Here is a 26,923-nt window from a genome sequence, read left to right on the forward strand (position 1 = left end):
AGCAGCAGCCAAATTTTGAGAAAGTTGACAAAAACCGGTCTAGCTGATGCAGCTAAAGAAAATGCACTAAGCTTCCAAAAAAGTTCAGACTTGGTTGGCTGATAATCATTTGATGTGTGGAAGAGATTTATTAAAAATAAAATTAATGGCTTGTACAGTATGTGGTTTTGTTTTATATTACTTATGTGTTGATTTTGGACAAATCAGTTTGGAGTGTATCCAACTCACAAGTGAAAGTGAGAGTGTAAGCATCAGTGAGACTATGTTTATAACCCACTATTTGGGCTCTATTTGTTCCATGGATAAAGTGAAGACACAAGAGCATGGGTAGGCAAACTAAGGCCTGGGGGCTGGATCCGGCCCAGTCGCCTTCTCAATCCAGCCTGTGGGCAGTCCGGGAATCAGCGTGTTTTTACATGAGTAGAATGTGCCCTTTTATTTAAAATGCATCTCTGGGTTATTTGTGGGGCATAGGAATTCATTCATCCCCCCCCCTCAAAATATAGTCCGGCCCCCCACAAGGTCTGAGGGACATTGGACTGGCCCCCTGCTGAAAAAGTTTGCTGATGCCTGCACAAGAGGCTGCGGTCCTATGCCCACCGCAAAGTAAACCTTGTTAAGTTCAATGAGTAGTCATGCATAGGGTGACACAGAAAAGAGTTGCAGTTTGTGGGGTGGCACAGGTGGTGTGACAATGCTCACGGGCATTCCAAACACCAACATCACCATTGGTTCTTGGGGGGGAACATGCAGAGTGAAGTTTGGTCTGGATGTGGTGACAGAAGGGTACCATTGGGCTACCCACACCCCACACTCAAAACACGCCTCATCCCCTGTGCTTGGCTCCCCCTCTCCCCCACGCTCAGTGTTCGAAAGGCAGGTGAGCAGCACCTGTGCTGCCCCACTGGCTGCTACTCGCTGTAAAGCAGTTGCTTTCACCATTTATGTGAATTCTAACGGCCTTATTGATAAAGACATTTATTTCTCAGTTAAAAATATGAGCAGAGAAATGCTTCGGCAATTCAACTATAAACGTCTTTAAATGAGTGTGTTGTGTGTGGGGGGAGGTCAAAGCTCTTAGCAAGCATAATGGGCCGTATGATAATTAATTAATTTTGATGTTGCAATGCCATAAAGAATCTGGAAAGCTCCAGAGAATTCTGCACAAGATTCATGGTGTGCTTAAAAGCTAAAAAGATGCGCATGTGTTCCACATCACCCGTCATGTTCGATTTTTCTTATCTTAAACATCATGCCTTATTAATCTGTACATTTTAAATACCCTTTAATACAAATTTAGTTATCAGTGTCTTTTGTCTCTTGCCCTTTGTAATATATCAGACTCTCGTCTTAGGTGCTCTGTGTTCAAAATACGTTTGAATATTGTATCATAGACAGTAGACACATTCTCACTGGATAGGAATAGATTGTTCACCCTAATTTATATGTAGAAGTTAAATTAATCTGTCCAATGATTATTTTAAAAAGTCGGCACTCCGCAGCCCTGATCAGAAACAAGTTTTACAGAAACCCCACCTTCTTGTTTTTGCATTTATCTTCCAGGGTAGGAAAAGGAAGTTTAGGCACATGAGGATGTTCCCTTTCTGTGACACTGTATGCTTTGCTTCTGTTTCTGCAAAATGGCTTGGTTTCTACTTAGGAACAACACCCTGCTTCGTGGGGCAGGAGAATGAAGGAACAGAGTTCTCTTCCCACAGGGACAGGGAAAAAGGAGTGCAAACTGGGAAATAAGCTTTGCCTGCCTCCTCTTCAGCCTCATTCAGTCTTTTTGTGGGAGAGGCATGGAAGTGCACAACGACCTATAGGTCATTTCTCCCTCCTCTTTTGCCATCCCCATAACATTCTTGGGAAGGAGCCGTTTTTCATTGTAAACCTTCTTCTATTTATTTATCCATTTGTTTGGTGTTGAGTTTTTAAAGCAGCACATAGATTCCATATTTTACTTTACGTTTTACTTCATTGCAGTTACACATCTGAACTTTTCTATGAGGGCAAATTGATGGCAAGTGGAAAGCAGCCAGCGCACAAGGATTTCTACCCGCTGACTTTCTTCACGGCACGAGGAGAAGATGTACAAGAAAAAAACAGCACTGCCTTTTACAACAATGCAGAGGTAGCACTTTGGTTTCACCTTTAATTGCTTTCTCGATAATCATAATTTTCACTCCACTTAATCTGTTCCAGAAAGTGGTGGTTTTTTTTTTTTTTGTAAAGAATGACTTGTTCTTTGTCTTAGTCTAAGACCCAAAAAATAGAGAGTGCTTACTGTAGTGTCGTGTTACAAAAACAATCTGTGACAAATGTGTGCAGCTTTGTTACCCGGAACATTTGTGCAATGTTCTTTCAGTGATTTTGAAATAAAGACAGTTGTATTGACCCATAAAGAGGCCACCTGCAGTGTCCTGTGACCCATTAATATGCAGCGTTTGGTGTGTGCTATTTCACATTTCAAAGTACTGTATGAATGAAAACAAATCTGTAGTGAAAAATGAAAAATCCATAAATAGGCATTAGCATTATCTAATTCAACAAGTGACTGTTAGCTTTAAGTAGCTTAGGTTCCTTACGAATTTCATGAGCCCTTCTAATAGCTTATGTAAAGCAATTATGGATACAGTATCCATCATTGCGGTGAGACACCTACAAACTATCGTGTTAAGATCATGGGGGAGGATCATGAAAATATATATGCTTCTGTTAAAAGCTGTTTTGAAGTACAGTATTAGATTTTATCCAAATTATTTATACCAGACCAGAAAAAGCCAGTACTTAGCATGATTTCCCCCTCCCCTTCAAGGTGTTTGAAGTTGTAGAACGTGTCGAAGAACTGAGGAGAAAGTGGCCTGTAGCCTGGGGAAAACTGGATGACGGCAGCATAGGTGTTGTAACACCATATGCTGATCAAGTGTTCAGAATTCGGGCAGAGCTTCGGAAAAAAAGATTGTCTGATGTCAGTGTTGAAAGAGTGCTAAATGTTCAGGGTAAGTAGCACCTGTATATCTAAGGATCTGTGAACTTGGCAGAGAATCTGAAATGACCTCAAAGTTGTCAGCAGCTTACATTACTTTATCTGAGGTTTTATTTAAGTTGGAACCCTAATAGCTGTTGAACATAAAGCAGCTTTTACTTCATGTTTGTACCTGGCGATAATAAAAGAATTTAGGTAATTTAGATCGTAGCTACAGTTAACGCATAGCTAAATATATAGGAAGTACTATTCCAACAAGGTCTGCAAGTTGTAACTGCTGTATAGTGTCAGTGTTAAGTAGGGTTCACAATTTATTGCCAGATAGTTCCCTGTCGCTGAATACCAAATCAGTAACTCATTTTTTTGCGTAACTGCATGGGACATGCTCCCCAGTCCTATCTGTAGAGGGCTTTTCTATTCTCCCCTACAAGGGCACACACAAACACACACACAGATTCCCATTTAATGTGTATATTGTTCCTCTGCTAAAAGAAGAAAATTTGGAATCCTCTACATGTCTGATGCTCCATGCATGCATCATATTCTGCATATATTGTTGTGCATTGACATGGTATTTTATGAGTGGGTGGCTTATAAATATTTTAATAAATAAAAAATATACTAGAACAGGGTGACTGACATGTGGCCACCCAGATATCACCTTCCCTGACTATTGGCCATGGTGGCTGCAAGTGAGGGGGATTATATTTCAGCAACATTTGGGGGCCACAGATTAGCAACCCCTGTTATTGCTTGGGCTCCAGCTTCATAATAGTTTTAGCCTTTTCCTGAAAACGGATTCACAGACATAGCCCTGTATTCCTATATGGAGTCCTATGGTTGAACTCTAAATTAGTATATTCCTTTGCAGTTCCACAGACTAACTAATTATTGTGAAGATTAATTGATGGGCAGTAGAAATTAACAGCCGCAGCCAAATTATCACTGTTAACTGCCCTATTATGGCCCGTATTTTACCAACTTAGAGGGGCTTAATGGCTAAGATTAATAATGGGGATGTTTTTTTAAAAAAAGACCTGTGAACTTAATGTCACACACATTTAATACTGGTGAAACATAAAGGGTATAAAGCCAAAAAAGATCAAGCATAATTACTGCTAGAGTAAAAAATTAAGACTTTGACCTGTAAACGATTCTGGCTATTTCTAATGCATTTTCAGATCGTTTAAACTCTCTTTCTTTTTTTTAGTACAAAGCCTTTTAGTTGAGCACTAATCATCCAATTGCCAGAATTACATGGTTGTATGTCCAGCAAAGAAATTGGCTAAAATTATCTCAGACTTTTCCCTCTTCTTCAGGAAAGCAGTTTCGAGTGTTGTTTCTCAGCACGGTACGAACACGGCACACATGCAAACACAAGCAAACACCAATAAAACGGAAGGAGCATTTATTGGAAGATTCAACTGAAGACTTGGATTATGGTTTTTTGTCCAATTACAAACTTCTCAACACAGCCATAACAAGAGCGCAGTCCCTAGTAGCTGTGGTGGGAGACCCTATTGCTCTGTGTTCCATTGGAAGATGCAGGTACACCAAATGTGGGGTGTGAACAAACAGTGAATAGGACCGATGAAAACTTTACTGTGTATTTGGTAATGGACAGTTGGCCTGTAGTTAATAAATCCATTGCCATGCTTATATGTGTGCTGTTCCCCACTAGGCTGGTTTTTGCTGACTTTCCAAACCTACTCAGATATTTTGAGGCTTAGAGTAAGCAGCATCCTTGACCCTCTATCTCTCCTGGCTTGTAGTTTAGGTCCTATCATTAATACCTAAGGGATTGCCATCTCTTCTACCAGTGTATATGCTCCAACAGCGCAATCTGGGCCTAATACTGTACATAGATTCCTGGCAATGAGATCTAAGTCAGCAGCGTTTTGCTGATAAATTTAGTTAGCAGCAGTAAGTGAAAGGCAGAACTGATCTATACACATTATAGATAATACACATCATGAAGCTCTTCCTGAACTGTACAGCTTCAGACTTCAGGTGGAGGTAAAATAGTTTGAACCTGCCGTGTTCCAAAGCTTAATAACTATAATTTCCCAATCTGGCCTAAAAAAACAAAGGGGCATACCTTTGTAATACTACACCCTAGTTGATAATCTGCAGAGCTAGACTGAGTTAAACCCCATCTTTTTACTTTCTGATTTCCATAAGCCAGAACAGTAGCAAAAGAGCCCAAATGACATCAGAGCAACTGAAATACTTTTGGTTCTGTTCATTCATGGCAACCAGGAAGCTATATGGTGGTGTTTTGTCCCCAAAGGGTGAAGTCCAGTGCCTAGGATGGAGCCTGCAAACGAAGTAATGGCTTGCAGGTTCATCTCTCCTCTCTTAGGGACAGGAGCACGCCGGGAGAAAGTAGCAGGGATTTTACTCTTTAGTAACAGTTTCACAAACTAACAAATCATAGGCAAGGGTATGTGCACAACATTTGAAAAGATTAATCTGTACACTGACTACCTCCGCATTCTCTCCCCTCCCCTCCCAAACTGAATGGCCCAGTTCAGAAGATTGTATCTTGAGATACACATGAGGCATTTGCTCACAAGTGGAGTCTTGCAGCTTCTCCCTTGTATGAGGTGCTGGGCTCCGTGTGTGAGAAAAAGGCTCATGCATACCTCAGCTTACTGTTTCAGAGCTGTGACATTTGAGTAAGAACCAAGAGCAGGACTGGGTTAATCACCAGCTGTTTCTCCTTTGTGAGGGGAAGAACATGAGCGATAGAGTATGGGAGATTTGTATGTGAGAGCAAGGGGAACCATAGATCTTTTTCTTGGTCTCACGGAAGCAAAAATATGCTTGCAGATACTTACAGTTTCTTAATATATATATTTACATTTTTAAATCTTTTATACACTAGCCTAAGGGTTTGTTTGTGGCAGAAATTTAAATTATCATCATTAGAAAACTGTGGCCTCCATTGAAGGGATAAAGTGTGGTCAGTGAGAATTTACTGGGAAAACACAAATGGAAGAGAATTCAGTAATCTCTCTTTCCTCGCATGAGATCTTCATTGTAGGGTAAAAACTGGGAATGTGCTTTCATTTCATACCGAATACATATGCACAGTGGCGTCATGAAATAGAGGCTTTATGTTTACCTACTTTGTCCATCTATCATAAGCAGATTCTATTCAAATTATGTCATTTTTACCAAAATAATGTCATTTAGATGGGTTGCATATTTTAAAAAGCATATATATTTAAGTGAACCTCAGTTTTAGATTATTTCTCCATCACAAAAAAAAAAAAAAATTAAGCATGCCTCTCTTTTCTTTCTGTCAGTTGTGGATAACATCCTGTTGAAAAGTACTGCTGGAGGATTCAGGCATACTTTTCATTAAGTTAAACAGGATTATAAAGGAAAGGACTTTTTAAAAATGCTAAAAACAACTTAGATGGGTCTGTTTGGCACTTGTTTCTTTTAAGATAAGGAGCATGTTTCAGTTGTTACAGTCCTAGTACAAGTGTGCAATTTCTGAAGTCTACTAGCAAAGGCAAAAACCTTATAGGAGTTCCGGCACTAAGTCTTCTGTGACATAAAATGTTTTGAGAAACGCTGTCAGTAAAATAATGTTTATTATTTTAGAAGCATGCAATACTAGGTTGTCTCATAATCAAATAGTACTGGATTCAAAGTGACTAATGGAAGCATAGCAGTGTACTGGGTTCAAGGCTTAATTTGTAAAATTTGTATATAGCAAACAAGCAACTTAGGTATTCTTTTTCTTTTGGCTTCTTTAGGAAATTTTGGGAAAGGTTTATTGCCCTTTGTCATGAAAATGAAAGTCTTCATGGTATCACATTTGATCAGATCAAGGCTCAGCTGGAAGCTTTGGAGTTAAAGAAAACCTATGTATTGAATCCGCTGGCTCCTGAATTTATTCCACGGGCGTTGCGACAGCAGCATTCATCACACGCTAACAAACCACAACAGTCACCACCAAAGGTAAAGTTTTACCTGGAAGAAAGCTATTAAGAGCTTGCAAGGCTCAATAGGGGTACCTCTTGAGAAGTTGTATGGCTGCATGGGCAAAACTGGTAGTTCTGTTTCCCTATGTGAACAAAGAGTAGAAATGATACTGGGCTAAGGAGTTCCTAATATGACCGGGTGTGTTAAAATTGTTGGTATGTACCTGTGTTGAGTGGCAAGGTAGTGCGCCTCGAGGGATGAAGTCAAAACTGCTGTATTAACAGCACTTGACTGACCTCCCCGGGGCAGAAGCCTGAGCATTGTGTATGGAGCTCCTGGGCTGCACGGATGACAAAGCCTTACTGATGTGGTTCCAAGGAAACCAGAGCAATAGGTTTGACACCAGTTTGGCTGCCGGAGTTGCTGGAAAGAGATGTACAAGGGACTCTACTCTCCTTTGTGTAGGGTCCACTCCTTAGCCTTTTATTCTTCCAAAGATATCTCACAAGGCAGTGGAGGTTTAGGATCAGAGTATTCCTTTTCCTAGATGGGCTACTTTCCCTTCTTGACCATTGAAACCACCTTCTTGACCATTGGACCCACTATTGGTCTTAATGGCTCATTCCGCCAGAGCCTGTTTTTACATGCAAGGGTTTGAGACCCATCGGCTACCCTCACTTGGTTTAGCCAGCCAGTCGAAGCCTTTCCCGGGGGTGGCTGCTGTTGCATGCTGACAGCTTCTAGGAGCCTCCCCCACAAGAGGTACTACCCCTCCCCCCTTTTTTTAAAAAAATCATTTTTATTGATTTTCCAATAAAAAAGCCCAATCAACATATCTGCATCATAATCTTATTAAAAACAATAAACTAAAATTTAAAAAACCACAAAATTGAATTCCAAATTGTAATTATTACTTTTTTCGGGCTCCCCACATTCTGGACCTCTGAAGCATATCTCCAAATCTTCGTTCCTGCCTCTTCTCGGTACTGCCTCTCCCTTAACATCACATACACACCCTGTGTGTTAAAATAAAGTTGTTACTACATAATAGTTTTTTGCTCCAGATATAAAGCAGCTATCTAAAATGTATGGGCAATAGGTCAGCCAAAAGCTGTTAGAATTGATGTGAAAAGTATAATTCAGTACTTTGCACTTTGCAGGAGATGATACTAATAACAATGGTTACTTGCAGCCTAGAAAACTGTTACAGTGCAGAATTCACTTACCATTTACTCATTATTGCACTGGTATAGTGTTCTTCAGGAAGCCAAACATATTTATCTAAAAGGCTGTAACAATAAAATGCTCCTATGAGAATTCATAGTGGCAGGAATTGTGAAAACCATACAATTGCCCTTCCGTGTGTTTATGAAGAATAATATTATATTCTATACTGTATTTAGTTGTCAAGGGTATTAATAAGATTTATTACTTGACCATGTTTGCTGGCATAATTAAAACGAGTTGTATTAGATCCTTGGAAAACAATCCCATTTTACAAGAAGGCTTCTCAAAATGTTATGTTTTTGTCACAAGTTAACATCTACATGAAAACTTCAAATTCATACTGTTTTTCATTTACATTTTTTAGATTTTATTTGATAGTGCAGAAAGGAATATCTTTTGTGAACCTTTCAAAAAGAGTTATTATATTTAGAAATACTCATTTATCAAAATTCATTATTTTCTGTAATATAATGAAGCTTTTAAAACCTATTTATAATGCTTTGAAATGTCAGTCTTTTAGGAAACTGCATGTCCAAAATTGCTCTTCATTTTCAAGGTCCATATTAATACAATTTCCATTTCTGCAGAAGTTTCAGTAAGGTGTACAAGTTGGAACTTTGTCATGTTAGTTTTTAATTAGAAGATAGAATCTCATAATATTTCTGACATGCATTGTAACATAATAAAAACTGGTTTTCTGAGACACAAAGAAAATTATTTTAAAGGGTACAGTTAGTCATGAAATTAGCTGCTGAAACCTACAATCTTCCCACAGACCTATTTTCTTTCTTTTCTCGTTGACAGAGAAACAGTACACGAAAAGTACATGCTAAATGATAAACTTTCAAGTTGCTAGTATACCTGAATTTTAACATAGAATCTGAGAGCCAAACTTGGATGTTATCTACACAAAAATATTTTCTGCAATAACAGAGAATGCAGGGCAGGGGTATTAATAGGATTGGCAAGATGCATGGTTTAGTTCTCCTATACCCATGAATGCCCCTTCCCATATCTAGACTTGTGTTACAAGTGGGAAACTTTCAGTAGGTTGATTAAGTCTGTTAACTAGCCTTCTGGGTTTGTGTAAAAGCCATGCTGTTACTGTATACTGTAATATATTTTAGATTTGAAGAAACAAGAAGAAAAGCTTGGAGCCAGAGTAGTGAAAGAATAAGTCTGTGTTTAAATGGAAGGTACCTCAGGTTAAGTACCGTACTTAATTCGTTCTGGAGGTCCGTACTTAACCTGAAACTGTTCTTAACCTGAAGCACCACTTTAGCTAATGGGGCCTCCTGCTGCTGCCGCGCCGGCGGAGCCCAATTTCTGTTCTCATCCTGAAGCAAAGTTCTTAACCTGAAGCACTATTTCTGGGTTAGGGGAGTCTGTAACCTGAAACGTATGTAACCTGAGGTACCACTGTAGTCTAGAAACCATCTTGTGGTGTCCAGTCTTATATATAAATCTCCAATCCTACATTAACCAGATAACCTGCCAGGGTGTTACTACCATAAGAGTCAGAGTAGGGCTTTAGTTTTAATTAGTGTTCTAATTCCTGGAAAGGCAAGCCAATGCTTTAAACCAGGGTTTTCCAAACTTGGTTCTCCAGCTGTTGTTGGACTATAGTTGCTATCATCCCTAACTAGCAGGACCAGTGGTCAGGGATGATGGGAATTGTAGTCCAAAAATAGCTGGAGACCCAAGTTTGCAAAAACCCTACTTTAAATGTTGCTGCACTCAGGTACCAAAGAAGAGTGAAAGACGTGTGCCAGGTAGTAATCTACAATCAAAAGAGACTACCTTAGCCCAGGTAGTAGTGACCTACTTATAAATGTGTAGCAAATCTAAACACAGTGAAATATTTGTAATATGAATTGTAGAATAATTTATCCCAAAACGCCCTTCTTTGTAGCTGCAGTCAGCAAGTCAGAAAGAATCAAGCTGAATGTAGCTAAAAGTCAGAGCATGGTGGGTTAAAAATAAAAACACTTTTACTCACTTTTAAAATAAGTCTATTTGATCCAGAAATCGCTGCGAGACCACAGGCATAGAACTCTGCAAGGCTATTTTGAAGAGCAAAACTGCATTAAAAAAAATCACCAGGTGGTGCAGTGCTAGATGCAGATAAAACAATGAAACAAGACAGGCTTTCAAATCCATTTGTTCACAGACTTGCTGTTTACATTTGGAAATAAAGCTATTTTAAAGTGACTGTGATAAACGTGGCAAAACAAATGTCAAAGTCTCTCTTATGGAAAAAGTTGTTAAGTAAACCATACATGTGTAAAGAAATCACAATACTAGATTAAATAATGTTTTAGTGTCTGGTCTTTGAAAATATCGTTTGCTTTCTTAGTTTCTGAACACTAACAAACCATTATCTTTGTTTAATAGGTAGTGAAACGGTTTATAATTTTTTCTTAATCCGTTTTATTTGTAGTTCACCTGTCTATAGACAGAGTACTGATTAATTTGTTCAGATTGCTGCAAAATTGGATAGAACTTGCCTTTTCCCTGGGAAGTTCATGTTCTTAAGCATCAGTGAGTTTTCACATTTGATGCTTGGCCACATATTGATAAGCAGGCGTCAGTATCTTCTACACTATTATCTATGAACAGCAGATATATTGCTTATTTAGAAGATGGCTATGGATCTGAGGTTAGTTGCATCATGATCTCTGACTTCTATGTTTGAGCAGCCTCTGACATTGGCACCCTAGATTATACTATTTGGCCATTGGTTTGTCTTGCCATCTGCACATATTCAGCTGTAGTGTGTAAATATGCCCAGAAAGTGAATAATAGTAGATATGTCTGCTCATATAATAGGGAGAATATTTTACAACAGTTAGATACGTGTTATTGTTCTTTCATGTATTACCTGAGAGATTGGGCTGGCTGTGCTCTCTGTTGTCTCTGAGATATTAAATTGAGCACATGGAATTTTCTCTTCAGTTTCTAAAATGATTGCATGAGTTTGTATGGATTTACTTATATATTTATGATATTTTTGTATAATCCTCAGGGCACCCCACAGTCCTATGAAATGTTAGGTTAAAATATAGTGTCTGACTGAGATCACCCAACAAGCATTGTGGCATAGCAGGAACTTGAACCAAATTGCAACATATAAGGACAATAAATAAAATTTTGTACAGTTATCTCTAATCTTGACCCCTTAGCATTGGGTAGAGTCTAAATATTTATCAGAACTTTTGAAGTTTTGTCAGAAGTTTTGTCTTTTGAGGTTCTTCCTGAATAATATAATTATCTCATTTAATTAATAAAATCTAATTAATTCACTTTGGAGGAAAGCCCAAGTCAGTATTATTTCTTGTCTAGTGTTATAGTTACCTAGTTCTTACTGAAGCAGAACTAAATGTTTCATGATATACTAGTTTCACCTTCGAGTTCGCTTAATCACTTGTGCATTCAAAAGGCTAAATTTTCTAATTTATCACACTAGTTTCTAGTTTATTTAGAAAATGTCAATTTCTCAGTTGCAAGCTTGTGACCTATTTCATTTTTATTCTTTCATTTTTGTGTAATACGTATAGCTTCTATCACTTATTGAGCCTCTGTGTGCTTTATAGAAATTAATATTGATATCTCAAGTCCACAACTCTCCATAAGCAGGGAGATACAACTGGATACAATCTTTACAACTCATTTTATACTAAGCTATATAGCTAGAATGACTTTATCGCTATTTTTTTTTAAGGTGAAAGGCCACCACCATAATCAGAACGACCATTTTCAAAGTGATGGAATTGGTAAGCACCTGGTGAACTATTGTTGGTGGGGATCATTGCTGATTGGTTTCAGATCTGCTTATTTCCTCAGTGGGTGGTTAGAGGGAGGGATGGTTAGTTGGGTGGTTAGAAGGAGGGATCTCAGAATAAGGATCTATGGACCTGTTTGGAATGTTCCCCATGGATTGTCATAAGGAAGTGTTGTGCTTCCATACTCCCTGCCTCCCTGTGAGGATAAGGAATTAGTGACCAGATGAAATATCCCATAGCATTTGAGGCGTCTTCCCTGATTCTCAGAAAGAAAACTGAAGGAATTTTAATTTCCCAGGATTGGTGGAGATCCAGAACACAGATAATAGAGGAATCCCTCAATTTGTTTCCTCTTGCAATGTGTTTACAGAGGGAGGAGTGGGGAATGAGTGGGATCAAGACCCTTTCTGTCTTTCTCAGAGATCCTTCTAGTGAGGAAGGATAAATCTGAATAGGCTATCGGTGTGTTTTAGTGTTTATGTCAAGCATATTGATTTATGACCTTGTTTAAACCTGGTGGTTACTAGCGTGGCCCAGTTATCTTTATTATTATTACCATCATCATTAATAATAATTTTTATTAGACTTTATAAAAAGAAATACAAAACTTAATCTCAGATATCTTTTTTGTCTGACATTAATTTAAGTTAGATAAAAACATGATGAAAAGGAAAGAGAGAGAGAGAAGAAAAAAGAGATAGAAAAGAGCTTGGTATATTAGCAGGTTTTAAGATTAACCAGCAGAAAATGAAAATACTATCAAAGAATATGACAATAGAAGACCAGAAGGCTTTGATGGAAAAAACAGGGTTTCAAATCTAGCTTGATTATTAAAGTCCACATAATAGTTGAAATAATTCTATAAACTCTGTAGAGAAAATAAAGACCTCGCTGAAATGCTAGCTATATTTTCAACAGGAACCTAATTTTCCTACAAAGTATTGGGCAAATATTGACAAAGTATTGGGGAAAGTATTGACAGTCCTTAACCTTCACATTCATGTTGGATTTTTTTTTTGTTTATTTTCCAGTTCAGCCCAATCCTTCTGTTTTAATTGGAAATCCTATCAGAGCCTATACTCCTCCTCCCCCTCCTCCCCCTCCCTCTGGGCCTCATCCCAACCTTGGGAAATCTCCTAGTCCAGTTCAAAGGATAGATCCTCACACGGGGACAAGCATTCTTTATGTACCTGCTGTTTATGGAGGAAATATGCTCATGCCTGTGCCTTTGCCCGTAAGTATACCCTTTCATGTTGATGACATCCTCTTCAATTTGAAAATGCTTGTTCGGGGTTTTTGGGGGAAATATTACAGTGCACATATATATTCATAGAAAGTGTTAATTAACCACCACATTCTTCAAAGTTAGAACTACTTAGGTAGTGCCCAAGGCACAATGAGGTTACAAGCTGCAAACAGAGCTGTCAGGTTTCCTGCTCAGGGCTGTGCTCATAGCAAAACCCTTCTAAGGCCAATTGTTTAACCAGTAAATTTTACTTTGTTTTGATATATCAGTAACTTTTGATATACAGTGGTACCTCGGGTTAAGTACTTAATTCGTTCCGGAGGTCCATACTTAACCTGAAACTGTTCTTAACCTGAAGGACCACTTTAGCCTATGGGGCCTCCTGCTGCTGCTGCGCCGCCGGAGCACGATTTCTGTTCTCACCCTGAAGCAAAGTTCTTAAACTGAAGCACTATTTCTGGGTTAGCAGAGTCTGTAACCTGAAGCGTATGTAACTCGAGGTACCACTGTATCAATTTTGATATATCTTGTTTTGATATATCAGTAACTTTAACTTTTAGGAGCTCATTCTGTTCAGACCAGGGGTCAGCAAACTTTTCAGCAGGGGGCCAGTCCACTGTCCCTCAGACCTTGTGGGGGGCCAGACTATTTTTTTTTTTTTTGGGGGGGGGGAAATGAATGAATTCCTATGCCCCACCAATAACCCAGAGATGCACTTTAAAGAAAAGCACACATTCCACTCATGTAAAAACACCAGGCAGGCCCCACAAATAACCCAGAGATGCATTTTAAATAAAAGGACACATTCTACTCATGTAAAAACATGCTGATTCCAGGACCGTCCGCGGGCTGGATTGAGAAGGTGATTGGGCCAGATCCGGCCCCCAGGCCTTAGTTTGCCTACCCATGGTTCAGACTAGATGATCCTTTATAATATTTTTTGTTAACGAAAACAGAGCCATGTTAACTTTTTGTTCTGAGACTTTCTCATCAGCCCTCTGGGAGCCAGTGGCAGAGACAGCAGCTTTTAGAGGAAGAGAAAACAGAAGCCCCTGCCATGGTCAACCCCTTCCCTGCACTGTTTCAGGAGTCGAAAAATGGCATCAAATGGGCGCCCAATTTGCCTCCTAGGGATGTGATAGAATATTTGGATATACATAGGTCTGTCCCTGGGGTTTCTTTCTACTTCTTTACTTGAGAAATAGAAACCTATTATCCTTTTCTGAGCTATTGCAGATGCAACGCTGCCATACAGAATATATTTGAAGCAGGCTTTAGGCTCGCATATAAACCCCCCACTCCAGCCTCCTCTTCTACACTCTTGCATTTGAACAAGACTAGGGTATGGTGTAATATGGACTATGCCCACGGTGCTGTCAACTTCAAAACTTTGATGTATGCTTGACAAAATTGGGAGGAATGCATAAGCCAAAGAATAACTGCTTTTCAACCCGCAGTTAAGTCTCGGGGGTCACTTAAAAACAGGAACTGAACAGAACCCTGGAGTGTCACTATTGGCAGGTCAGCCATCTGAATTAGTTCTGTGTGTGTTGATTGAATCAACGGCACTCAGTTTTGCCACCGTTGATCCCTGAACTGGCTGGTGTGATGGACGTTGTTGTATTACAAAACATATGAAGGGCATGCCTTAAACATTTCTGTTCCTGTTCCATCTGTATACTTGGGGCCAAGCACCTATAATATTTTCCTGTTTCTTCCCTTGCTTTGGTGCCCCCATGCCCGCATAGGGAGCGGTCTGACACTCGCGTTTTTCAAAATGCTAAACTCAGCAAGGATAAGTAAATCAAGATTGCTCTGTTTGTATAAAATGCACACTCCATTTGATGGCTGTTGGTGAAATCCTGTTCATGACTTCTATTTTGGGACTTGCTATGAACTTCTATTTGGAGATATTCCTGCTCAGTCCATCTGGTACCATTTTTCTTTAACATAGCAAGACCATTGGCTTCCATTCATTTTAGACACTGTTTTCCCCCCCTAACTAGGTTACCAGAAGGCAGCATTTAATGGTTACAGTTAAATGAAATATGAAGCTTAGCAGCTGCATCTTTGTAATGCAGTCTTGCTTTCTATTAATATCAAACAAAAATAATCAAATATTTGTATTTTATTTAAATGCAATGTTAAAAGGCTGTTAGGTGGATAGGCTTATACATTATTACTACCTGTGTCTTTATACTTGGCGAAATATCACACAAAGAAATATAGTCACAATTATTTGTGGTTCTACTGATTTTAATTTTAAGGAACAGATGATTTAAGGCTAAAGTCCATCTGTGAAGGTTTCAAAAGATTTTCAAACAACCGTTTAATAAGATTGAAAGAATATTTTAAAGCAAATCTTCAATGAAAGTTGTTGTCTATTATCATTAGGGGCCAATGTAGATGTAATGCTGTTGGTTTGTTAACCATGGTTAAAAGACAGTAAGCTACCCTCTGGTATGTAACCCAGCCCACTGGTATAGTTGCTCTTCTCCAACAATATGAACCAAAGTCAAGGCTAACTAAAAGCTGTGCTTTTTTTCCCTTTAAAAAAATGTTTTGGGGTACTCTCATTTTCCTACTCATATTGAAATACTGCCCCTCAATGAGGCCAAACTTAGATTCACAAAACCTTTAGGGGTATGCATCCCCATGCGTCCCCCCAGAAAAAAAGCACTGACTAAAAGTATCCTTAAACCAAGATCTGAAACCCATTTTAGCCTGCGGGAAGAGAGAGCATGAGTTCCAAATCCTGGCTTTCCTATATACTAACCAGATTGTTTACAGCTGTACTACTTCACTGCCATATATATCAGCTCACACATCATCTGGTTCAGAAGTGGACAACTTCACCTTTTTTACTGTAAGCCTGAGAGCAGGGAATGCCTTGCTTTTGTTGATCGGCAACCTGCTCCAAGAGCCTTTGTTTGACTGAAGTGTGGGTTAAAATTATTTCAATCAATTACCGTATTTTTCGCCCTATAGGACACACTTTTCCCCCTCCAAAAATGAAGGGGAAATGTGTGTGCGTCCTATGGGGCAAATGCAGGCTTTTGCTGAAGCCTGGAGAGCGAGAGGGGTCAGTGCGCACCGACCCCTCTCGCTCTCCAGGCTTCAGGAAGCTACCCGCAAGCCGTGGGAGCCCGGCACGAAGTCGCGCAGCTCTCCCATGGCTTGCTGAGAGCTGCGCGACTTCGGGCAGATATCTGCAAGCCTGGGGAGACTGGTGCGACTTCCCGCCGGGCTCCCTAGGCTTGCGGATAGCAGTCTGGCTCCCCCCCCCAGCCCCGCGCCTGGGGGGTGAAATTTTTTTTCTTTATTTCCCCCCCAAAAAACTAGGTTTGCCCTATGGGCCGGTGCGCCCTCTGGGGCAAAAAATACGGTAAATAAAACTGTAATTTGGATTCTGTTAGGGGCTGTGCTACTTGGGTTATGACTGACCTAGCAAGAAGTAAAACAGCAGCGCCAAATGGCACACAGTGGTATAAAAATCTCCCTTAAGGTTGCTCGGATGTGTAGGAAGGGAAGGGCTGCACAGGTTGGTGGCAGAGTGCATGATTTGCACACTGGAAACTCCAACTTCAATCCCTGGCATCTCCAAGTACGGCTGGGAGAGAACTCTTCCAGAAACCCTGGAGAGCCACTGCTGGTCAGTGAAGACTGAGTTAGATGGGCCCAGTGGTCTGACTCAATATTGAGGTACCTTTAGTAGCAAGGGTGGGATGCAGGTGGTGCTGTGGTCTAAACCACAGAGCCTAGGGCTTGTTGATCAGAAGGTCAGCAGTTCAAATCCCTGCGACGGGGTGAGCTCCCTGCTGCTGCCTACCTAGCAGTTCCAAAGCACGTCAAAGTGCAAGTAGATAAATACTGGCGGGAAGATAAACGGTGTTTCCGTGCGCTGCTCTGGTTTGCCAGAAGCGGCTTAGTCCTGCTGGCCACATGACCTGGAAGCTGTACGCCTGCTCCCTCAGCCAGTAAAGCGAGATGAGCACCGCAACCCCAGAGTCGTCCGCAACTGGATCTAACAGTCAGGGGTCCCTTTACCTTTACCTTATTAGCAAGGGCAGTGAGAGCCAGTGAACCAAGGATACATCTCCCAGAGAAACAACCAGACCAGGATCAACAGTTTTGAGAGGCTGGGAAGCTGCCAATGAGGGAGCAGTCCTGCCATATTGGAAGAAGTGGGTGCAGCCTTGTAAACGTGAGTGGCAACCAGGCTGGGGTAAATGCCCTCGGAGGTAACTGAGGTAGGTCAGGGCCTCTAGACTTGCCACTCATTCACTATTGAGGTTTGTTGATTTGAAGAATGCTTGCTTGTGCAGTGGTACATTGGTTCCCGAACTCAATCTGTTCTGAAAGGCTGTTTGACTTCCAAAACATTTGCAAACCAAGGTGCGGCTTCTGATTGGCTGATTGGCCCCGGAAAGAATGCCAACAGCTGAAACAGACGTTCGGCTTCCAAAAAAAGTTTGCAAACTGGAACACTTACTTCCAGGTTTGCGATGTTCAGGAGCTGATTTGTTCAGGAGCCAAGCTGTTCGGGAACCAAGGTGCCACTATATTAGGTTACCAAATGAGTTTGCCATTTCAAAAACATGACTTTTGAAAGTACACCCCCCAATTTGTTTGTGCTAGTTATTTTGGGAGATTAAATGGATCCTCTGTTTTCCCTGGTACTGTATATTTTTCCAAGTTTGCATGCTTACAAAGATGTAAACAATACTGTTCATATTTATTTATCACATAGGTACCATGGACAGGATATCAGAGTAGGTTTGCAGTTGACCCTCGAATCATTACTCATCAAGCAGCCATGGCATATAATGTGAATATGTTACAAGCACATGGACGTGGGTCTCCTATACCCTATGGTCTTGGACACCACTCACCCGTTAGTATAGGGCAACAGCAGCTTCAACATTCAGATAAAGAGCAACTTGAACAAAATCGAAGCAGTAAGTTTTTGTTTTTTTGTTTTTCAAATTCTTAAGCGGGGCAACGTGCTTCCGCCTTGGTACACTTCATTCTTAAATACTTTGCTAATTCTGGGGGACGTGGAATTTTCAGCTTTGCTTAAATATACTCCAATGAAGACTGGCATATAATACGGTGTCATATAGTTTATGGGAGGATGGCTGTCTAATGAATTAGTGTGGAAGGCTTTAAAGGGGGATTAGACAAATTGATGAAGGATAAGGCTATCAGTGGCCATTAACCCCCATGGATATGTTCTACCAGCACAGTCAGAAGCAATATGTTTCTGAATACCAGTTGCTGGAAATCACAGCAGAGAGGAGAATGCTGTTGTGCTCAGATGCTGATTATGAGTTTCCCCTAGGCATCTGATTGGCCACTGTGAGAACAGGATGCCAACTAGTGGCCATTTGGCCTCACCCAGCAGTGTTTCTATGGTCTTTATCACAGAGATGGAAGCAGCATTCACATTCTTTGTACAACGTCAGTGCCCTTTTCTCTGTCAGCTGCTCCCTACTGGAGGGAACCCAGGGAGTCGGCTGAAGTGGACCATCTCTGGTTCCCCACCCGTGTTCAAGTTTAAGCAGTTGCTATCCTTTTGTCCAGAAATAACACTACAGTGGTAGCTTGGTTGTCGAATGGCTTGGCTCCCAAATAAAACGGCTCCCGAACACAGCAAACCTGGAAGTGAGTGTTCTGGTTTGCGAACCTTTTTCAGAAGCAGAATGTCCAATGCGGCTTCTGCGGCTTCCGATTGAGTGCAGGAAGCTCCTGCAGCCAATTGGAAGCTGCGCCTTGGTTTTTGAACAGATTAAGTTCCACAACCAAGGTACCACTGTATTCTTTCATCAGCATCAAGGTGGTGTGAGATGGATCATCTTTTTATTATTATTTTCCAAGCTGCAACATGAAATAAATTTAGTGGCTCTATGTTCCCCTGCAATACAACAGGGAAAGGAAAAATCGGCAAATGGTTGCAGGAAGGTGTCCCATGATATACAGGGTGAGCCCTGAAATCCTGTAGCAGGCCTTCAGCAGAAGTATAGCTGCTGCAATATACTCCTTAATCTTTTCTTACGGACAGGATCCATCAGCACCATTAGAGCAGTAATTAATTTAGCAATGCATATCATTCTCAGAATTGTAACCTAAGTATCTTTTCAGAGGCTTTTTTTTTTTAGGACAATGGTATAAAAATGTCCCCAAATGTCAGATAATGGCCATGAATGATCACTGGGTCTATGATGTGCACATAGACGTCTGCATGCACAGGCGCTGCTGCCCTGTTCTGTGAGCTGGAAAATAAACTACATGAGCAGTGGGATTCTCTGTTGTTGTTGCATAATGTTCCCTGATCCCCGCATGTGTGCATCAGCCATTTGTTGGGGCATCAGAGGTGCCATGTACACACCAGCGCCACTGGATTACAGTAGATACATTATTATGAAAATTGCATAAAGCAACCACTTCTAAATAAAAATGACAAATAGCGCTTGCCGTGCCCGTGTTGGTAGCTCCATTGCCTTCCAAAATGTGGGCTTTGGCTCAGACTGGAAAAACAAATCTGACATATCCATTATGAAACAATAAGCACAAAACTCCATAATATCATTAGCATAAAATCTATTTCAGAGCAAGACAGCTTTTTAATGCTGAAGGACTGAGCGCTGTATCGAAATCGAAATTGCTCTGATTCCATTTGTGCTGTTAGGATGACTTCCCTTAAAGCTATGCAGTTCAAAAATCTGCCTCATTAAATCTCTGAAAAGCAGAGTTATCCATGTGTTGAGAGCTCAGGGTACTGAGGTGCATAACTGAAAAGCTTCCTGTATTCCCCAATATCGTAGACATATGAGCTGTCACAGTGCTATGCCTGGCAAAGATGTTATTCAAAAGTTAATTGGACACTAACTAGTTCATGGATATAGTCAAGAGAAGAAACTTAATTTAGATTCATGAAAGCAAGGATAATTCCAGAAGCAAATATGACGTGCCATCCTTAATTTCTTCCATAGTAATCTCCATAGTGGAAGATGGCAGAATACACTGGAAAAATACATTTGAATGGGGAAGTTAAATTTCCTGAACTTTTGATATTGTAGCTGGGGGAGGATAAAGGAAATATTGTGAAATTCACTGAACACAATCTTCTGTCTCTCTGAAGAAAATGTCTGTCCCTGAACTCTGATTTGTCTTTGTCTGTGAAAGGTGCTAAATACTACCAATTTATTATAATTTAAGAAGCACAAGAGGCCTCTATTTTCACACAAGTCAGATTTAATTCTTTATTTACTCAATATATCACCAAGCACCAAAGAACGAGCAATTAAACATCAAGGCTAGCTTTTCCTGCAGATGAAACTTAGCATTGTGAACTTTTAAAAATAATGTTTGAAGTCCTGAATAAAAGGTAAGCAGCTAGTTTAAAAGAGTTAAAGGTTTCAGAAGTGAAGGCGCTGTTGCACTCAGGTCCTGCTTGCAGCCTTCGAATATGCATCTCCTTGGCCACTGTGAGAACAGGATGCTGCCTAGATGAGTCCTTTGCCTGATTCCAAATTGTACTTATGAACATCTTGCAGCAGATTTTCTTAAAGAGAAAGGAGCTGCAGTTGTGCACTTTCATGAATTCACTAATGCATGGACCTCTCTAGTTGGCATATCCTGGGCTGCAGCTGAAGTTGATAAAACACACTTCTGGCTGCTGTGGCCTCTGCCTCCAGTAATAATCTAGAATCTAGAAGTACCCCCAGATTCAGGACCTTCCTTTTCAGAGGGATTTCAGCTCTGTCTAGGGCAGGCAATTGACCAATTTATCACGGCATACAGGGTATGTTTAGAGTATTGCCTGGCAGGGAGAGGGCAGGAAAGTACAGCTTTGTTTGCTCACTGATAAAAGGATTTCTGAAAATCTTAAAATCAAAAAGATTTTAAAGGGAAAGCATCTACAAAAACTCATCTTGAACAACTCATACTAATAATATTTTTTGCTCCTAAATCTACAAACAACTAGAATTCCAGCCTCCTAATTTCAAACCATGCTAAGAAATTAATCTGTTTTCTTAATATGATCTTACAAAGCATGGAAATCTTCAAGCAGTAAGAGAATGTGAAAACATTTTGTCTTTCCTATCTCTCTGTATTAAAGTTACAAGAGCCAGAGGCTTATGCTAATGAGTAATTGCTATATAATTAGGAGAATGAGATAGTCATCTCTGTTCCAGCTCATGGAGAAATGGGGAAAAACACTGACCTGAACTTTTCTTTAGTTTCTCAAATCCTCAACTATGTAGTGGCTAGGGATATTAACAGGAACCACGTGTATATGGATGAAACCACAGATGGCCTTCGGGGATTCATGTACTGAAATGGGTCAAGCATATGACCCCAAAAGCTTTCTTAGCTTTTCTGAATTGTCACCTATGTGTTGTCTTATAAAACACAAGTGCCCTATTTGTGTAAGGATAATTATGTTCTGGAATATGAAATACTGTATATGATTAATAGCAGCAGGAGAAGAATATAAAACACCGGAGTTCTTTAATGATTATCAGCTTCAGCAACAAGAGAAGATAAAATACCATCATTCCTTAATGCGTCCATGGGTGGGTATCATCCCATCTGAGCTATGAAAATGCTTTAATTTTGTTTTTGGTAAGTAAGTATTTTATATATTTAGGTAAAAACGAACCTAGTGCTGGACCTGAACTCAATAAAATCCGGACACCTGAGAAGAAACCCATGGAAGCCAAACAGGTGTGTGGTCTTTATTTTTCTTTCTTGTCTTCTTATGGGAAATGACTAGTAGCCCATATAACACTTGAAGTGAGAGAAAGGAGGTCACCCCAGATGAATCAATACATAGAAGAGGTGGGACGCTAGGGATAACAAATCAGTAATGTGTTGGCTGTAGACTTCGCTTTTGATGGCCGTAAGGTTCTTTCCATCCATGGAAGGCTTTTGATTCAACAGAGGAATTCTTGCATGGAGAATGGGCAGGTGACTCCTTTTTTCTAAGGAGAACTTCAGTATTTTATATAATACAGCCTACTTAACTGGCTGATCTATGTTTGAAAAAGTGGAATGTTTCAGGATTCTCTCCATTACAAAATTGGCCTTCCGTGCCTTACAGAATTTACATCAGATATATAATGAGTCCAGACTAGAAAGGTTTTGTAGGCCACTCTTTAGAACTTGCTAGCATTAAAAAAAGGTTACCAAGAATTTTGACACTTGCAGTTCTTTAACTTTTCTGTGCTGTTATTTTTTTTATCTCTTTTAGTACCCTATTACTTAGTGTTGATTTTTTTAAATGACAAAACACTAAATCATGTCCGAAATATTTGTGCTTGCCCAACCACGAGACTTACTGATTTTAGAAGTAATTGGCAAATGCTCCTGCAGCTCTGCTCCCAATTTGCTCTGAAAGTTTGAGGAATCCTCTAGAACAGTCCAATGCCCTGAGCACGAGGCGCCTCTGATGGATCCAACTCACTTCCTCAAAGAGAAAGTGCCCATTCATTTGTGGAATAGTTGGTCTCTATCCAACCTAATACATTTCATTATTTTAATTAACCTTTCAACTTATAGAGCAAGTAAATACTCACACTTGTATGAGTAATTCAAATAAGCCTCATCTTCCCCAGCCCCCAGAAGAATATTGTCAGATGGAAATGGTGGGAGAATAGACTTCAAGGAACAAAGTCATTAACTGAGTGGGATGACCTAAAGCAAATTGTTTAAGCTTTGCAGATAAATAATTGCCTTTTGATTATATATTTGGTGCTTTTGTCTGTCTAAAAGCACAGGTAAAAAGCATGGAACCTGACAGTTGTTTGTCTTTAACTAAGTTAAATATGGATGTTAGGGAAGGAATCCAACATAGCGCTATGGCAATTCTTCACTCAGTGCAAACTTTTCAGTGAAGGATTCTGCTAGTGGGACAAGTTAGCTGAATACCGCCCATAGTTTAAAACTAGAAGGACACAACTGCTGCTGGTCTTTGTAACATATAATTACCATAGTAGCTATATATTAAAAAGAAATTAGCATAGAAAAATGTTCAGATTCACAAAATACATGTAGGCAGTTTCAAGTCAAGTAGAATTATCAGTGAAATGTGGTTTTAGTTACACAATAAAGAAGAGAATATATAAGTTTTACGGTGCTCTTTCTTCACTTACGACCTTGTTCTTCCCACCTTCGTTAGATTTCACATGCCTAATTCAGTGTGAAAGTAATTAAAGTGTTAAAAGTAATTTGCTTGGTACAGTCATACAGCTTGCAGGGATTTTGTTGGCTATGTTTTCTTAAATGATTTTTAACTCAAAGTAATTTGTGTAATTTTCTCCAGGTTGACTTAGAAGCAAATTCCCAAAATAGAAGCCCGGAGTTGCGTCCCAGCGCTGCTTATCCTAATTCTAAATTTCACCGCAAAGATAATCTTAACCCCCGGCAGCTGAATCTTCACCTCACCCCTCCACATGCTCAGTACGCTGTTCCTAATCGCCACTTCCAGCACCTGCCCCAGATTCCAAGGCAGCCATACCCTTTACAACAACCGCAGAACCCTTTGAGTCAACAGCAAAATCATTTGTCTGAGCAGCAAAACCAAATGGATCCACAGCAGAACCAGATAGCCCAACAGCATAATCATTTAAATCAGCAGCCACTGCAGACACCCTCACAGCTTTCCCCAGCCTATCAAACGGGCCCCAACCAGTCATTCTTTAAAAACCCAGTCCCACACAGACCTCACTCCCCTGGTGTAGACACTGTGATTTCAGAGCAGCACCCTCCATCTCTGTTACAAGAAGTCAGTAACCCTCTGAGACCCATTACGCAGCACAACCCAATGTTGCCGCCTCACTTGAACCACTTCATTGAAGAGAATCCTCCAGGAATGCCTATAGGAGAGCAATTAGGTAGGTATAACCGCCACTTTTCATTGACCCAAACGGGACACAATTGTTCTAAACTTGAAAACTATGCTTATGTTTGGGTTTGGGGTTCATTTGTTGTTTTCGGTAGCACTGTGAATTTCAGTGTCGTTCAGTACTGAGTTATCTCCCTTTCTGTCCAGAGGGGAAAAGAAAGGAAAATCATCCATACTTGCGGAGCCTTTGCTTGAAGAGTTCTGTGGTGTTTGCATTTGAAACTCCTGATTGTGTTTTTCTGTTGTGCTAGGCACATTGATGCAAAGCCATGGGAAGGCAAGGGGGCCTTATCAGCAGCTGCACTCAGGTCCTGGAACGCATTCCTGAAGGAGAATGACCTTATCCCCTCACTACTGGCCACAAATGGGCCATAAATGGTTGCTCTCATTCTCAAGTGATTTCAGTTGCTGTGGTTACACTATTTTTTATGAGCTTTGTGTGTATGTGGGTGTATTTTTAAATCTTAACTGTTCTACAGTTTTCGAGTACTTTGTTGTAGTTATCATTATTAGCCTACTCTTCTTTAAAATGGTTGAGTTATTGTTTGAACTTGCTGTGCTAGCTCCCTTGAGCTCACTGAGGAAAGGTGGATTATAAATGCTTCAAATCATGGGTAGAGAACTTTAGGCCCTGGGCCTCATGTGCCAAGCTTCTATATATGGACCTCCCCAGGCCACACCTCCTGCTGGTTCCGGTCTCCATCCCCCTTGAGTGTCTTTGCCTGTCTGAAATGTGTCCTTCTACTCTGCTCATGCCTGTTGCTTGCCTAGATGGAGGCTAGAGAGGGGTTTGTGTCTGTGTGTAGAATCTAGCCTACTGTGCAAAGGGGAAATTGACATTTATTGCTCCACCCACTAATTAAACCACATTTCCACATTTCAAATATAGCAAGTGGTTTAAAAATGTACTGCTTTTAAATAATCCATGAATAAAATAGACTGCAGTCAAAGTGCTTAAGCTAACACATACACCAGGGAAGGGTGGGAGAGAGTATGCTCATTTTGAACTGGCCCTGTGAGAGATTACTGTAAAATAAAGAGATGCTGAGACCCCTTTTGTACACCATGTTTGTAATATTATATTTTAGATTACTACTGTATATCAGATGTGTAGGATTTCATTTATGTAAACAGACACTCGGGTTTGGTGATATATTGATATATTGTCCCAAACTGGTTTGAAGTCCACATCGTATTGGTTACGTAATTTTTTATCTGGCAATATATCGCAAATCATGATGTGTGTGTGTGTGTGTGTGTGTGCTATGCAAACATCACAATGTGGGAAAAACCGTGAAGCCGGTCAATGCCTCTACATAGCTCCATTCTTATTTCAGACACTGTGATATATTGGCATATCACAATGCTGGTGATGTATCACAATGCTGAAAACCATATATTGCCTTGCCCTAACAAGACACAGGGCAGGTAAGATATATTTCAGTGTAGTACTATGTCAAAGGTACAACAAGAAGCAAACTTGGTACCAAAGGTGTTTTGATATTGTTTGTACAATTGCCATATGATATTGTGAAATGAAGTTTTCTGACATAAGCATCTTCAGTACAGAAGCTGGGTAATTTTCCCCCAAAAAATGTTTTGCAGATCGTATTCATGGAAATTTAGCTTTGGAAACCTTAAGGCAACAGCAAGCAAGACTACAGCAATGGAATGAGCATAACGCCTATCTCAGTCAGGGCAATATTCCTTATTCTCACCATCACCATCCTCACTTATCCCACCTTTCTCAGCAGCCAATTGGATTGCATCAGCAGCCAGTTAGGGCAAACTGGAAACTTGCCAACAATGTAGAAGATGAAACTGAGGCAACGTATTCAAGGTAATTGTGGAAAGAATTCTCAAAGTGTAGCATTTAGGTGGAAATGGGACATGGGCACTTTTCATTCTGCCCTAGAGGTGAAGGGGTCCACCTGGCCCATCCCATGCTACAAGGAGGTATCCAAGTTGTTCCTGGGATCCAGAAACTCTTAATTTTTAGGGTCCAGTTCTAGGAGGCTCATTTCAGGTGCCTAGCTTGAATGGGATTGACTTCAAAAAAGGGCTGAGAGTGCTGTGGCTCTCTTCACAAACATAGTTTTGACAGTGAGCACTTGAACCATGAGCACTGGGGAGGGGCAAGGATTAAATAAGAATCAGACAGGGAGAAGAGTGATGTCTCAGTACAGTGGTACCTTGGTTTTTGAACATAATCCATTTCGGAACTCCATTCCAATTCCGAAACATTCAAAAACCGAAAGCGGAATTCTCAGAACAGAAGCCTCAATACAGAAAATTCAAAATGGAAGCCGCATTTTCTGTTCGAGTTCCGAGGCACATTCAAAAACAGAGATGTTAGAGCTCCGAAATGTTCTGCTACAGAGGCATTCGAAAACCAAGGTGCCACTGTACACAGCATCAAGCCTGTCATTCTTTATAGTAGCATCCCAAATGTTCACATTAAGAATAATGGTGGTTCTTTTATGGCGTTGGATACTACAGTACAGTAGTAACATGTTAAAAGTCTCCTGGCACTGAAAACAATATATTGCTGAGATATATCAGAATTTCTGCCATTTGCACATTATAAATAGTAGATAAGGTAAGATTGAGATAGCTTTGCAGGCAGATGCCAACTACAACAACTTTAAAGGTAAAAAGGTAAAGGTACCCCTGCCCGTATGGGCCAGTCTTGCCAGACTCTGGGGTTGTGCGCCCATCTCACTCAAGAGGCCAGGGGCCAGCGCTGTCCGGAGACACTTCCGGGTCACATGGCCAGTGTGACATCGCTGCTCTGGCGAGCCAGAGCTGCACACGGAAACGCCGTTTACCTT

The 26,923-nt window shown here is 40.4% G+C and overlaps 1 protein-coding gene across 4 annotated transcripts in view; it reads left to right on the plus strand.

The window, feature by feature from the left end:
* The window catches only part of HELZ (helicase with zinc finger), a 116,880-nt gene that overhangs the window by 72,906 nt on the left and 17,051 nt on the right, over positions 1 to 26,923 (plus strand). For all 4 annotated transcript variants that reach the window (XM_081899512.1, XM_081899514.1, XM_081899513.1 and 1 more), the window contains 10 exons: positions 1,987 to 2,134; positions 2,819 to 3,002; positions 4,309 to 4,537; positions 6,760 to 6,964; positions 11,877 to 11,928; positions 12,969 to 13,171; positions 17,934 to 18,141; positions 21,837 to 21,913; positions 23,511 to 24,081; positions 25,698 to 25,932. In XM_081899512.1, the coding sequence (XP_081755638.1) occupies positions 1,987 to 2,134; positions 2,819 to 3,002; positions 4,309 to 4,537; positions 6,760 to 6,964; positions 11,877 to 11,928; positions 12,969 to 13,171; positions 17,934 to 18,141; positions 21,837 to 21,913; positions 23,511 to 24,081; positions 25,698 to 25,932 (2,112 nt within the window). The remainder of the gene's footprint in view (positions 1 to 1,986; positions 2,135 to 2,818; positions 3,003 to 4,308; positions 4,538 to 6,759; positions 6,965 to 11,876; positions 11,929 to 12,968; positions 13,172 to 17,933; positions 18,142 to 21,836; positions 21,914 to 23,510; positions 24,082 to 25,697; positions 25,933 to 26,923) is intronic.

This window comes from Podarcis melisellensis (assembly GCF_964234715.1).
Source record: "Podarcis melisellensis genome assembly, chromosome: 2".
In the NCBI taxonomy this organism is placed as follows: domain Eukaryota; kingdom Metazoa; phylum Chordata; class Lepidosauria; order Squamata; family Lacertidae; genus Podarcis; species Podarcis melisellensis.